Source organism: Octopus bimaculoides, chromosome 29 (assembly GCF_046866305.1).
Source record: "Octopus bimaculoides isolate indiv1 chromosome 29, ASM4686630v1, whole genome shotgun sequence".
NCBI classification, from domain to species: Eukaryota; Metazoa; Mollusca; class Cephalopoda; order Octopoda; family Octopodidae; genus Octopus; species Octopus bimaculoides.
In genome coordinates this window covers 9,807,716-9,819,960 of record NC_142956.1, presented here as the reverse complement: position 1 = coordinate 9,819,960, position 12,245 = coordinate 9,807,716, and the positions used below count along the sequence as shown (strand labels likewise).

The following is a 12,245-nucleotide window of genomic DNA, read 5'->3' as shown; positions in this document are numbered from 1 at the left end:
TCTCTAATTGTTATGTATATAACCAACCAGGCACAAGGTTTGATGACTACAAATCCTTATTGTTGCCTTATTGATAAAAAAATATGGCTTCATGCAAGGGAAACATGTTTATTTATGATAAAGTTACATCATCATGTAACGTCCGTTGTCCATGCTGGCATGGGTTGGACACTTTGGCCAGAGCTGGTAAACTGGGGAGCTGCACCATGTTCCAGTCTGATCTGCCTTGGTTTCTATGGCTGACTGCCCTTTCTAACACCAATCAATTTACAGTGTGGGCTGGGTGCTTTTAACATGGCATTGGCACAAGCACTTTTATGTGGCACCAGCGTGAGTACTTTTCATGTGACACTGGCACAGGTTTCTTGCAGGCCAATCTTCTTCACCAGGAGATGCAGCCCTAACACTTCTGCTGTGGAGGACACATCTTCTTAAGTGCAGCAAGCCACCAGGTATCTCAGTCCATTGTCATCTTGTCTGAAAGTTCAGCATCCTTCAGACTTCACCCCATGTTTTCCTCTTTCACAATTTCCATCCACTTCGAGAGGTCAGCACTTCTTTATGGAGCTGTAGACATTCATCCACATCACATGAACAAACCAACGCAGTCTTTACTCTTGCACACTGCACTGAATTCCTCTTATGCCTCACTTCTGTAGGTGCATTATGTTACCGTATGAGTTGTCTCCCCTGTGGTAATAGGGCAGTGGCAGGGAAAACAATTCCAGAGAAAATGCTGTGTGCTAAAAGTTAAGATACAAATTAGCCATTGTTGTAGAAAGAACAGAAAAGATAAGGCTCTGAGCCCTTTAAGGCATGTGATCTTTGTTTAAATTACATCCAAGAAATCAGATAATAGTGAAGCGAGCATAGAAAGTTATTGTTGATATAATGTTCATTGACTCAGATGTCTCATGAAGGCAGCATTTCATCAAATTTCTGTGGTAAGCTGCCTCATGACAATTGTATTGAATGGTCCAGCAGTAATCCACTATCATATGGGTATCCCAGTGTTCCTGAGACCTATCTTCCATAGTTCTTAAATCTTGGTGAAATCATACACCTTGTTCATCATTTCAGTCACTAAGGTTGTCTGAGAAATAATTCAAGTGACTGTGGAGGTAATGCACTTTGATGCTCATATTACTGTTGAATTGATGGAAAGAAGAGAGCATATGCTCCACTAATTCAAAGTAGGGACCTGCTTTATGGCTCTTAAGAAAATTTCTTACAACCAGAGTGAACAAAGACCATGCAACCGCCTCAGCATTGTTCATTGAATCTTGAAAATGTGGAGATTTCATGAGCTTCCTGTCTCCCATCAAAACGACCTTCCTTCAGCTTCATGCTCAGTGCTGGAAACTTTCTACATATGTAGTCAAAGCAGGCCCATTCTTTGTTTAACCCTTTAGCATTTAAACTGGCCAAAATAGAAGAACCAGACTTAAAAAGTATTGGCATTGATTCATTCAATTAAAAGTTCTTCAAAGAGGTGCTCCAGCATGGTCGCAGTCTAATGACTGAAACAAGTAAAAGATAAAAGTTGACTTCAGTACGACTTGTGCAACATTGATAAAATCTCATTTCGTCTCAATTGCACACAGTCTCACATGCATAACCAATCAACGTTGCATACAGCTACACCTTTCTGGTTCAATATTTTAATACTAATTGCCATATTTAACCCTTAGCATTTAAACTGGCCATATCAGGCCAAAATATTCTACTTGTTTTATGTTTAAACCAGTCAGATCTGGCCTCTCACACCTACTATACAATGTCATTCAGAAAATATGCGATCACAGCAAAGCTACAAGATAATACATAATTAATTGAAAACAATGTGAATGGATAAGTGCTACATTTGACAGGGTAATCTGAATGCTAAAGGGTTAAACCTAGTTTGATGTGTAGGGGTGGTAAAATGATCTTATTTCTGTCAACCAAATGTTCTACAATTACATTCTTTTCTCTAATGACCTGTCTATCCCTAGATCTATTTTCCCAGAGACAAATAAAACAGGGATATTTTGTGTATCCACTCTACTGATCCAGAAGAAAATTCACCATCTTAAACTTTAGTACACTGTTACCGTATGAGTTTTCTCCCCTGTGGTAATAGGGCAGTGGCAGAGAAAATGCTGTGTGCTAAAAGTTAAGATACAAATTAGCCATTGTTGTAGAAAGAACAGAAAAGATAAGGCTCTGAGCCCTTTAAGGCATGTGATCTTAAAAATAGCATTTTTATTTTTTTCTTATTGTTTAAATTGCTATACAGTCATGGCAAAAAGTGTGGAACATTTAAAAAAAAATTAAAATTATGCCCAAGTACAACTTGATTCAAATATACACAATGTAGAGATATACTGACCTAATAACTGATTCAAAGGTCAGTTATATATTAAATACAACTTTGGGCATTCAGTAAAAATTCTAATTTTCAGATCTATACTCTTTTACTTGTTTCAGTCATTTGACTGTGGCCATGCTGGAGCACCACCTTTAGACGAGCAAATCGACCCCAGGACTTATTCTTTGTAAGCCTAGTACTTATTCTATCGGTCTCTTTTTTGCCGAACCGCTAAGTTACAGGGACGTAAACACACCAGCATCGGTTGTCAAGCGATGTTGGAGGGACAAACACAGACACACATATATACAATGGGCTTCTTTCAGTTTCCGTCTACCAAATCCACTCACAAGGCTTTGGTCAGCCTGAGGCTATAGTAGAAGACACTTGCCCAAGGTGCCACTCAGTGACACTGAACCCGGAACCATGTGGTTGGTAAGCAAGCTACTTACCACACAGCCACTCCTACACCTATGTTCAAAACTTTTGGCCATGAGTGTATGGATCAAAACTAACTCAAAATTGGCTCTGATTTCGTTAGACCTGCTTCCATCATGAATGACCATGGAATTTCACCTCTGAGACACAAGTCCAGACAAGTTCAAATCCTTGGCCTCAAGAACATCCTCACTGTCTGTCATGGCCTGAATTTAGGCCATGAGTCACTGAGTTTATCCTTGTGTGTTGTTGCTGAGGGTCCATTGGCAAACTGCTTTGAACAAGTAGATGTAGTGGGATGGTGATTCTGCTACTCTTAAGGTGGTTGCCATTTTAAAAGGATAAGCATTTGATTACTTTGTGTGTAGTGGAAGAAGAAGGCTGTAGAACCATTGGGTCAAACTCTGAAGAAAGGAATATCACAGACAGGAAGACAAGGGCTGAGTTTGACAGCAAATGATGGACAATGGAGTACTTCTGGAAGGAAGTCCCTGATGTTGAGAAACAAGGTGACTTGCTATAAGCACACCCTGAAAGGAGAGGCTAAGAATGATTTCAAGAGGGAGGCAGACGACTAATTTGAGGAGGGTATTTTAATGCCATAGAAAGAGGAGGTGTATGATGACCATGGTCTAGCCTGGTCAGTGCTAGATTTTTGAGAGTTGAATGAGCACATCTCAAGTCATTTGGGCAGCGAAGCAGCAGATATATGTGAGGAAACCCTGTAGGAAAGGAGGTAGATGACTAGGATGACTACAATCATTGATCTTAAGTTGTCATATCTGCATCTCCACATAGATGAGAAATTGTGGAGGTTGCACAAGCTGGTGAGGTACAAAAAGAAGGACATACTATCTGACTTGGTTGGGGTTTGGTTTGAACTCAGCACCCAGAATCACGATAAAGGTTTTCAGGGTGATCTTGAGGAAGGTGACTAAAGCGAAGCAGGTTACAAATTCATACATTCTGGTAGATGGGACGATGCTGTTGGCAGAGGAATTTGTGGATCATCAGAGGAAATGATAGGAGGCACTGTGTTGGGACTCAAGAGAGACAAGGTATGCAGGCTTTTGTAAATTCCAAACCTGCATGAGGACATGAATGTGAGAAACTGGTAGGTCATTATCCTGTTGCAGGATGGCTTGGAACAGCAAGCTGTTACATCCAAAGGTAAGTTGAAGGAGTGAGGTGGGGTGCAAAAGTAGGAGAGAAGGCAGTTACCATGAGGCAAGACATTCTGGAGAGAGTAGGAATAGAAAGGAGTTAGTATGTTTACGAATAGAAAGGAGTTAGTATGTTTACGAATAGAAAGGAGTTAGTATGTTTATGAAAAAAAAACAGGAATTGTATGGTGTGATGTGATACATTAACTCCAGTGATTTTGTCCATTTCTGTTTTCTCCACTACTTCTTTTTGTTTACCTGGCCATTTCTCCAGTCTAATTATTATGCAAGTGATTGGAAAAAATTTAATTATTTTTATCTACCATTTATTTTAAATGCAAAAATATTAATGTTTATATTAATGCTTAAAGCGAAATCATGATGGCACCTGTGCCCAGCATCGCCTTCCTGGCACTTGTGCCGGTGGCACGTGTAAAGGCATTTGAGCGAGATCGTTGCCAGTGCTGCCGAACTGGCTCCTGTACAGGTGGCACGTAAAATACACCATTTTGAGCATGGCCATTGCCAGTACCACCTGACTGGACCTCGTGCCGGTGTCACGTAAAAGCACCCACTACACTCTCGGAGTGGTTGGCGTTAGGAAGAGCATCCAGCTGTAGAAACTCTGCCAAATCAGATTGGAGCCTGATGTAGCCATCTGGTTTCACCAGTCCTCAGTCAAATCGTCCAACCCATGCTAGCATGGAAAGCGGACGTTAAATGACGATAATGATGATGTTTAAAATAAAATTAGTGCAATATGCTTTTTGCCAACATTAAATTACATCAAATCAAAGGCCTGCTATACAAAATAAAATAATTTCTGAAATTAAATATTGCTTAATTAATACAAAATACATGCCTCAATATAAGATTTATAATAAACATAAATTTCGAAGTGTAATTCTGATGCTTTTGATAATTAGTGGAGTCGAAATTAATCCTGGGCCAATAATAACGAAGGAAATGATAAAAGGACTTTTCCATGCTTTGTTTGATAGCTGGTAATGTAATGGTTAAAAATCATTGAATTATCTGATATAGCTGCATTATAATCATTTATGTGTTGTTCGGGTGGGTTTCTATTTAAATTATTCTACAGTGTTAAATTTAAATTTCCCAACTATTCTAGGAAATCCATAGCAACAAATAGTGTAAAATCTATTTTTTATAATTTTTTTCCAATGGCAAGATCCACTACAATCATGTTGCTGAAAATTTTTAGCTAAATTTGGCGATTGATACTCATTAGGTTAGATTGCAGATAATTGATTCAATGAAGTATAAAGTTTTTTTTTTGAATCTTCATTGAAAATTGGAGCATTTTTGCAGTATGATTTCATGTCTATATGAGGTATACCTTGATTTTGATATTCCAAATGTCAAATATAGTGAGCAATTTTAGTCAGTGGGCCATTTTTGTCAAGAATGATAATATCCATTAAAGTTTTAAATCAATAAAATTGTTCACTGACTGCTACAATATCATTATTATTTATTTGTGCAAATTTTTATTTTACTCATTATTCAATTTATCAAGAAAATCTCAAATCTTTGAGAAAATATTCATTGCAAGACTGTCAAAAAGAAAATGGGTACACAATGACACTCATCAAAAGCTTGCAAATCAGTGCCTTTTCTAGCCCCAAATGCTTTAGATCCTCTCATACTTGACAAATTGCCTTCCAGTTGCTTGTCTGTTTTCTAATCAACATTTTATTCAGCAACTGTCATTTTGGGGATTTTTGGCAGTTTTCATAACGCCATAAATGCCAGCATCTATAGCTCTTTTACCAGCACAAAACATCAAATATTGTATATCTTTTCTAAATCAAAAATCACAATGATTCAAATTTGTTTCTTATGAACATATATGGTTGTTTATTTGAAAATATTCCAAATTTGCCTTTCGGATACAAATGAAGGAAACAGAACAAATCCAATGTTGGATTATTATCAATGAGCAGTTTTCCATCAATTCTTTTTCTATATAGTCAAATCTTTTTCAAGTGTCAATAAAGGTTGCATTTCTTGTACTAATGTAGTTTGGGTTCCAGTCTGAGTAAACATATAATCCATTTTAAATTAGCATTTCTATTGACATTTATGGCATTGTACAATGCTATTTTTTAGCCAATCCAATGTCTTGTAAGCTTTTTCAATGTCAACTATTAACTACCAAATAATGTTTTTCTGTTAGGTAATGAATCAACAATTATTTCAGTTAAATGATGTTTGCTGTTTGACAAAGTGTTCATGGCATTGAAAGATGAGTAATTATTCCTCTGACAGCTAGTACCAATTGGCTGTGCATCCTTTGGCTCTTTGAATAAGAAGCTGTTCATACATGTTCAAATTGGCCATCTCAGGTGGTACATTTTCCACTTGAAGGCCATTAAATTTGTATTTTTTTTCAATAAAATCATTTGGTAATTTTTACTAACGGCAGTGCATCAGCATGGCCACAGCTCTGAGCTGAAACTAGAGGAAAAAAAAAAAACAGTACAGAGGAATGAATAATTTTTTTTGAATACTATCAAGTACTGCTTCAGATTCAAATTTTTATTATTTTTTGCAACAAAATGCCAATTAACATTTTTTGATTCTTTTCAATTTTAGTTTTCTAACTTTTGAAGGCTGAAAATGTTATTAAACCTTTTTCAAAGTGACGAAAACATTTTGACAAATTGAATTAAAATTACAGAGATGTACTTGCATAGCAAGTGACCTGATCTGAGAACGTGTGCTGGAACAAAAACAATTGCAGCATGGAAGGTGTTTATAAGCCATTTAAAATAACACACAAAGACTGTTAGATTCACTTCAACATTTAAATTTAATTTGTCAAAATATTTTCGTCGCTTTGAGACCGCGACCTGTTCACTGACAAAATTCTGTGCTGCATTTTTGAAAAATTTAAAGTTTGAACATTTTGTTGAACCTTTTTCTGTAAAACGGGCAATTTTTTCCATTTGAATTTTACAACAAACAACGTTCTCCAGTGTGTTGGTGGATGAGAAGTTTAGATTTGCAAGAAAATGATCTCTCCCGCTTCATAGGCATTGCTCTGGTGTGTATTCGTTTGTGTGTATTTAAGTGACTGTTATGCATAAAGGATTTCCCACAGATGTCACAATAATACGGCCTCTCCCCTGTGTGACTCCGAATATGTACTACAAGATTAGAATGATCAAAGAACGATTTCCCACATATCTCACAGTGAAAGGTTTTTTCTCCAGCGTGTGTTCTGTTGTGCCTTATTAAATCACTATTATTCACATAAGATTTACCACATATTTCACAATGGAATGGTTTTTCCCCACTATGTAGTATTTTATGCCTTGTTAAGTTACTGTTAGAGAAGAAACATTTCCCACATATTTCACAACGACAGGGTTTCTCTCCAGTGTGTATCCTTTTGTGACTGACAAGATGAGAATTATTCGTGAATGATTTACCACAGATTTCGCAGTGAAATGGTTTCTCTCCCGTATGTATTCTTTTGTGACTTACAAGATGAGAATTTTGAATAAATGATTTACCACAAATCTGACAATGATACGTTTTTTCTCCCGAGTGTATCCTTTTGTGACTCACAAGTTGAGAATTATTAACAAATGATTTGGCACAGATTTCACAACAATAAGGCCTTTCTCCAGTATGTATTCTTTCGTGTCTTATTAATTCACTATTACTTAGAAAAGATTTCCCACATATTTCACAATAGAAGTGTTTTTCTCCAGTGTGTATTCGTATGTGTCTTGTTAACTTACTACCAGAGGAAAACGATTCCCCGCATATTTCACAACTATAAGGCCTTTCTCCCGTGTGAATTGTTTTATGATCTACAAGGCTAGAAATAACAGAAAATGATTTCTCACAAACTTCACAATGGTAGGGTTTTTCTCCAGTGTGAACACGAATATGAGTAACAAGTTTTGAATTGTTTATGAAAGACTTCCCACATATTTCACAATGGAATGGTTTCTCTCCAGTGTGTATTCTGTTATGCTTTGTTAAATTACTTTTAGAGACAAATGATTTCCCGCATATTTCACAGGGAATATTTCTACGCAGTGATATTTGTTGAATAAACGTTTCATTACGTAAAGGTTTCTCTTTCGCAACAGAGTACGTCCGTGTAATGGATTTTTTACTGGTAAAAACTGTTGTATTAGATGCATCCAGATGAGTAAAATCCTCCATATTAATTCTAGAACAGTGATTCCAACGTGGAGCATAAGCCCCACCTGTGGGGCTTGAGAAAACTGTGGTGGGGCGTAAAGATGTAGGCACAAGGCTGTTGTGATTCACTTTTTTTCGTAGTCAATAATGTACTTGTTGTACTCAGTTCTTAAAATAATTACTGGTAGATTCTTTTGTATTAAATAATTGATGAAATATTAAAAAGGAAGTTCTTTTTTTTCCAACAGCCAGTGGGGCACACATTCTTCTGGTAAGTTATAGTGGGGCCTGGTTTAGAAAACACTGTTCTAGAGGACGTCTTTAAAGTTAATCTCTGACTTATCGATTATAATTCAACGTCTTGTTTTAGATAACACGAAACTTTGTTTACAAATGTGAAAAATACGCAATGTAGATACATTTTTCTCTTACACAATAAGTACCAGTTACGCACTGGGGTCGGTATAATCGACTTAATCCGTTTGTCTGTCCTTGTTTGTCCCCTCTGTGTGTAGCCCCTTGTGGGTAGTAAAGAAATAACACAAGAATGTTTGTGGCTAACTACGACCTCGTAGTTGTCAACAAAAGACTTATGGGTTTTACGTTAAACGCGTCCATATATATGTTTATGTTGTCTAAAAATGTATAGAAAATCCATAAATGACAGTCCTGGTGAAATTTGTGATCCTGCTGTGTTGTTTTGGACGTTCAGTTAACATAAGTGTAAAATAAGAAAAGATATTAGTATAAAATTGCTGTCGAAGAAAGAAAATGTTTCTCTCAATGCTTGTGTTGTCATGTTAATAAATCAAGTCTGTTCATTAGAAAAGTTTGAAAAGCAGAATGTGTGCTGCGATGGTTATACAAATAATATAGGTTTTTATATTCGAAGGCCATTTGGGAAGCGAAAGAATATTAATGATGCTATTTACTAAGTAATTTCGGCACTGTCATGGTATTAGCTGTCAGAAATGAAAGTAGAAAAATCCAAACAAGGAATGTTACTGCTGGTCTGAGTTGAAATCTGTTTCTTTGGCTACTGACTGGCCGGAGCTATCTGTCTGTCTGTCTCTTTCCCTCTCTCTCTATCTATCTATCACTCGTCCACCTTCGTTTGTTTCCGTAGAATTTATCAAATTAGAAAATGCATTTCCGTAGAATTTATCAAATTAGAAAATGCGTTTCCGTAGAATTTATCAAATTAGAAAATGCGTTTCCGTAGAATTTATCAAATTAGAAAATGCGTTTCCGTAGAATTTAAACAAATGAAATTCAGTTTAAACTTTATAAATAAATATATTTCATTTCATGTTCAGTTTAAACTTTATAAATAAATATATTTTTGCATTATTCATTATTGTTTTTAAAAACAAATCACATACAACAATCAGCACCACCAATGACCACCACCACCACCACGCGTAATCTAAAGTTGGAATTAATCACCGCGATATTGCCATCGCCACCGCTACAACAGAAAATAGTATTAATTGGCTTAAGAGACATGGACTTTTAAATACCCCAAAAATATGTCCCTCGTGTGGAGCTAGCATGATGGAAGTAGCCAAAAAGTTTTTTTTTTCTAATTTGATAAATTCTACGGAAACAAACGAAGGTGGACGAGTGATAGAGAGATAGACAGACAGACAGATAGATAGATAGCTCCGGCCAGTCAGTCGCCAAAGAAACAGATTTCAACTCAAACCAGCAGTAACATTCCTTGTTTAGATTTTTCTACTTTCGCTTCTGACAGCTAATACCATGACAGTGCCGAAATTACTTAGTAAAATCAATTTTCTCTGTAAAATGAGGGAAAATAGGAAAGAGAATATTTTGAAATAAAATGAAATATTTAATCCTGCAGGTGATAGAAATACCAGCCCTGAAATATTTAGGGGACTATATGTTGTCCATAAATATTGGTAAATGAAAATTTACCTAAATATTTAAGAAGATCACCTTAATTACACCTCAAATATAAGATAATTCCCATAATTAAGTAAATTACGTGAAATTGAAATAAATACAGGGAGCGGTGTAGATGATGATTTTCCCCAAGCATAAATGATACCGGTGATATAAGTTAAAATGTCCCTAGCATAATTTAATACATCCAGAAACGTGAGCCAGTCCCCAAGGTGCTTGATGGCTTTTCAAGGGTGCACCCTCAGATTTAGAAAATACAGGGCGTTTTTTCGGATAAGTATGAGTAGTGGAACTATTTGTTTGGCAATTTATGAAAAATTAGCATTCCTTGTTACTAGCAACAGACTTGTCAAAATCCCATATGATCTTTTTCTTTAATTTCTGTAGATTTAAAAAATTTTTTTACTCTTCGAGAGAGTGAAAGATGTATGTACGTGTATATGAAATAGGCATGAGTGAGTGTGTGTGTGAGAAAGAGAGAGGAGTGTGTTGTTATGCATGTATTTTTTTGGCGTGTATGTGTAAATAGTGTGGAGGCGCAATGGCCCAGTGGTTAGCGCAGCGGACTCGCGGTTCTATTCCCAGACCTAATGCTCCGTCAGGGATGGTGGCGAACCCTGCTGTACTCGGTACAGTTTTTTTCTTTCTTTTTGCGTTTAGCTGTTATTTCTAGCATATCAAGTTTCCCTCAGTGCCTAATCCCAATGTGCACCTTTTTAAAAATTTATTTACGTTGTTTAGAAAATAAAAATTATTTTGTTCACAAAATTTAATTAAAAGAAAAAAAATGTATGAAGTTAACAAAAACAGATAGTGTGTTATTTTTATTCCTTCTACCTATCTACGTTGTTTAGAAAAGAAAAATGTAATTTAAAAAAAATTATTTACTTTGTTTAAAAGAAATTATTTACTAATTTGCATGCGCACACATGTATTCATTTGCACGCGTGCTCGCGCGCACTTTTCGTAGGATCGACCACTCACGACTAGCTAGCGCGGACGCGCGACAGCGCGTTCGGGTCCGCTCTGCTTGAGTAGTACCGTGGTTAATTATATTAACCCCCCAATGTTCGTCTTGTAATTAATAATCGGTCCTAAAAGGATCTTAGAAGCTAAAACGCATTTGTCCACCGAGATTAAAGATTCTGATCGCCGTTAAAATTACTCTTACTTGTTTCAGTCATTTGACTGCGGCCTTGCTGGAGCACCGCCTTTATAGTCGGTCAAATCGACCCCAGGACTTACTTTTTGTAAGCCTGGTACTTGTTCTTTCGGTCTCTTTTGCCGAAACCTCTTAGTTACGGGAACGTAAACACACCAGCATCGATTGTCAAGCGATGCTAGGGGGATAAACACAGACACACAAACACACATACATATATATATACATATATATATATATATATATATATATATATATATACATATATATATATATATATATATATATATATATATACATATATTTTGAGGGAGGGGACTAGTCGAGTATGTTGACCGCCTAGCGTTTTAATTCATCGCCCCTTATAGGTTGAAAGGAACAGTCGACATCGGCCTAATTTGAACTCAGAACGTAAAGACGGATTGAATATAGTTAAGCACTTTGCCCGGCGTGCTTACGATTCTGCCTTTAAAAATAATAATAATGTTCGCAATCCTTTCAATTATACGCACGAGCGGGGGGTGGTTAATTACATTGACCCCTCAATGTTCGTCTTTTAATTAATAATCGGTCCCAGAAGGATCTTAGAAGCTAAAACGCATTTGTCCAGCGAAATTAAAGATTCTGATCGCCGAGAAACAAAGGGAAGTAACTCGCAGAAGCCAGAGTAAAATAGAGACGTTACAGATAGATGGCGCTGGGGTTTGTTGTTGATATGTCATAGTAATGGCGGTAGGAACACGTTAAAATTACTCTTTTACTTGTTTCAGTCATTTTGACTGCGGCCTTGCTGGAGCACCGCCTTTATAGTCGGTCAAATCGACCCCTGGACTTATTCTCTTGGTCTCTTGTGTCGAAACCGCTAATTTACGTTGACGTAAACACACCAGCATCGATTGTCAAGCGATGGTGTGGGGACAAACAGACACACAAACATATACACACACATACATATATACAACGGGCTTCTTTCAGTTTCCGCCTACCAAATCCACTCCTTACGGTCTTTATTTCTTTGACC

At 36.7% G+C, this 12,245-nt stretch overlaps 1 protein-coding gene and 1 long non-coding RNA gene across 2 annotated transcripts in view; one reads left to right on the top strand and one right to left on the bottom strand.

Moving 5' to 3' along the window:
• Window positions 1-5,804: 5,804 nt before the first annotated feature.
• LOC106877234 (uncharacterized) lies at window positions 5,805-10,214 on the bottom strand. Its single transcript, XM_014926097.3, has one exon. The coding sequence runs from the start codon at window positions 8,155-8,157 to the stop codon at window positions 6,931-6,933; it is 1,227 nt and encodes a 408-aa protein (XP_014781583.2). The 5' UTR covers window positions 8,158-10,214; the 3' UTR covers window positions 5,805-6,930.
• A 1,348-nt stretch (window positions 10,215-11,562) lies between these two features.
• Window positions 11,563-12,245, top strand: part of LOC149130342 (uncharacterized) — a 33,647-nt gene continuing 32,964 nt past the window's right edge. Inside the window, exon 1 of the long non-coding RNA XR_016239018.1 lies at window positions 11,563-11,956. This is a non-coding gene — a long non-coding RNA (uncharacterized LOC149130342). The remainder of the gene's footprint in view (window positions 11,957-12,245) is intronic.

What these genes read in the sequence shown, in the direction of transcription:
- LOC106877234 (XM_014926097.3), bottom strand. Translation starts at nt 8,157, where the DNA reads ATGGAGGATTTTACTCATCTGGATGCATCTAATACAACAGTTTTTACC.